At 55.2% G+C, this 2,552-nt stretch overlaps 1 protein-coding gene across 1 annotated transcript; it reads right to left on the bottom strand.

The window, feature by feature from the left end:
- Window positions 1-320: 320 nt before the first annotated feature.
- LOC100444715 (centromere protein V-like protein 1) lies at window positions 321-1,958 on the bottom strand. The gene has a single exon (XM_054544216.2). The coding sequence runs from the start codon at window positions 1,929-1,931 to the stop codon at window positions 1,113-1,115; it is 819 nt and encodes a 272-aa protein (XP_054400191.1). The 5' UTR covers window positions 1,932-1,958; the 3' UTR covers window positions 321-1,112.
- Between the last annotated feature and the right edge of the window lie 594 nt (window positions 1,959-2,552).

Consider the following 2,552-nt stretch of genomic DNA (forward strand, 5'->3'; position numbering starts at 1 on the left):
AGAACAAACACTCTGTTAGCTGTTAACATTCTTGAGGAAAGAGCAAGTTGAGGAATCGGGTTTAATCTACTCGATACCGGTTATACAGCGAGCAGGCAGCAGGTCCAGGATTCAAACACAGGTAGTGTGTCCCCAGAGGCCAAACGTGTAAACCCTCTGCTAATTCCCCTCATCAAAAGGTAGGGGACCCTGGGGAAGTTTTCTCTACTACAAAAGCCAGAGTCACCACCACCTTCTGAAGTAATCTGAGACCAAGTAGCTTCAAAAACCAAGCCTTGCCATAGCCAAGCCGGACTTTATAGACACACCAACACACATAGTTTCCTAGAAGGTATTTACTGATTTCTATATACTTAACACATGTACAAGACAGGTATTTCAAAAGATTAAAGAGGGCATACAGTGCGCAGATGTCTTTCTCATTCCTGTGTGCACAGATGTCTTTCTCATTCCTGTATCCCCATTTCCTTACCCAGAGACACTTTCCAAACAACAAGCGAAATAGTAACAGCTTTTGGTGATTAAGAGTAATGAGGTATGTAACACGACCAAATCTTGAAATATATCATTAAAAAACCAGTAAATAGCGTAACTCGAATCTAAGCAGTGAAAATATGAACGTCTACCTAAAACTCACAGGTGCGGGAGCGCACGCACACCATAATCAATGGAAGGCGTCCTAGCACATGTTTACAAACTGGTTGTGTGTTGCCGTCCTACACACCAGACGCAAAGCGCTGAAAACAGCAAGCCTGTTCACAATAGCACCAGGAACGTACAGTACACAGGAATCATCTGCAGGTGATTTGTGACAACTGTAGGCAGAACAGTAAAAGCGAGAGATACAATGGATGGTTTGAAAAATCAGAGACACTCTTCTTCCTTATCGAATTGCAAGATTAACGTTGTACTACACAGACAAAAGTGTGTTCAAGATTTGGATCGTAAGCGAGTTCACTGAAAACTAGCGGAGGGGAAGGGCAAATACTGGAAGGGAATCCACGGTTTGACCAGGCCAGAAACACCTCTTTCACAGCATGGGATCTGTGCAGGTACTCGGACGCTCCCCGCAGGGCCGCCCGGGCCGGTTTCAGGCGGGCTTGCGGCCCCAGTCACTGCTCCTGTTCGCGGGGACAGGCAGGGGCTGACTGGGAGGACGTCTTGTGGATGGCCTTGTGCTCCTCGGCGGCCTCCTCCCCCGGGTCGCCACCGCCGACCTCCTCGATGACCACGCTGCGCACGGTGCCCTCGTCCAGGCAGTGCGGGGCGACGCCGTACACGCGGGGGTCAGAGACAGCTGCGTGGAAACTCTGCACCCCGCACCTGCTGCAGAAGCTGTGCAGCGCCGGGTGCGTGTTGGACCGATAGGTGACGATGCTTTCTGCGCCCTGGAGCAGCGTGAAGCGCGAGGCCGGGACGACGAAGTGGCGGTGCTGCTTCTTCCTGCACAGCCTGCAGCTGCAATCCACGACGCGCAGATCTGCAGGGGCCCAGACCGCAAAGCGGACCGCGCCGCAGTGGCAGCCCCCGGTGTGATGCACGAGGCCCGGGTACTCGAAGGTGTCCAGCAGGACCTTGGCGGCGCCCTCGCAGCTGAGGCCCCGCAGCTTCCTGAACGTCTCCCAGCGCTCCCGCTGTGCGCCCAGGTCCAGATCCTTGGGGGACGGGGCGGGCCCCGGCGGGTCCGGGGGTGGCGCGGAGGGCAGCAGGTCTCTGGGGCCCGCCTTCCGGACCCGCCGCCAGCGGCGCTTCCGTCGCCACCTACCCAGCCACCTCTTGGCCGCCGCGTGGCTCCCGACCCCGACTTGGACCCGGGGGTACTGCGCGCGGCTGGCGCCCGTGACCGCGATGGCCGCGCAGGCGGCGGGAGGATCCCCGGGCCGCTTTCGCCTCCGCCGCTGAGCAGTGGCGCGGTTCCTCACTCTGCCCATGGCGCCTGCAGCCTCCGGAGCGCGTGCCCACACCCCACCCTCATTTCCCCGTCAGTCGCTGAGCAGCCTCCTTGCCTGCGCCAGTAGGATTGGCCCCTTGTTGAAAGCGATGTAAAGAGACCCTTCCCTTGACCCTATCACAACAGCCTTCGCTGGCCTGAAAGGCAGTCATGAGGCATTCAACAAACACCTGCCGGGCACCAGATACCCCACCTGGGCGCTGGGATGCGGAGATGCGTCAGGCTTTCCAAAGCACTCACATTCATTTAGGATCAGGTGTATGCAAATACAGTCCCCAACACCTTGGGACACTTTGCTCTGACAGAAATAAGAACCAGGGGCTCTGGGAACAGAGAGGAACGCCCACACACTGTAATTGGAGGGGCGTGTGGGAGGGGCACGGAAAGACTCTTCTAAAGTCTTCTTGGGGGCTTGATTCTTTTATTCGGCTGTAGCGTTTTATTTTTCTCGTAATTTTCGTTGCGATGAAGTCCTCTTTACCTAATGTTGACATACCTACTTCTGCTGTTTTAATTAATGTTTATCTGATGTGACTTTTCCCACCCGTTGTATCCTTTTCATTTACCCAGGGCAACCGAAGTGGAACTGAGTTTCATATAA

This window comes from Pongo abelii, chromosome X (assembly GCF_028885655.2).
Source record: "Pongo abelii isolate AG06213 chromosome X, NHGRI_mPonAbe1-v2.0_pri, whole genome shotgun sequence".
Classification (NCBI taxonomy): Eukaryota; Metazoa; Chordata; class Mammalia; order Primates; family Hominidae; genus Pongo; species Pongo abelii.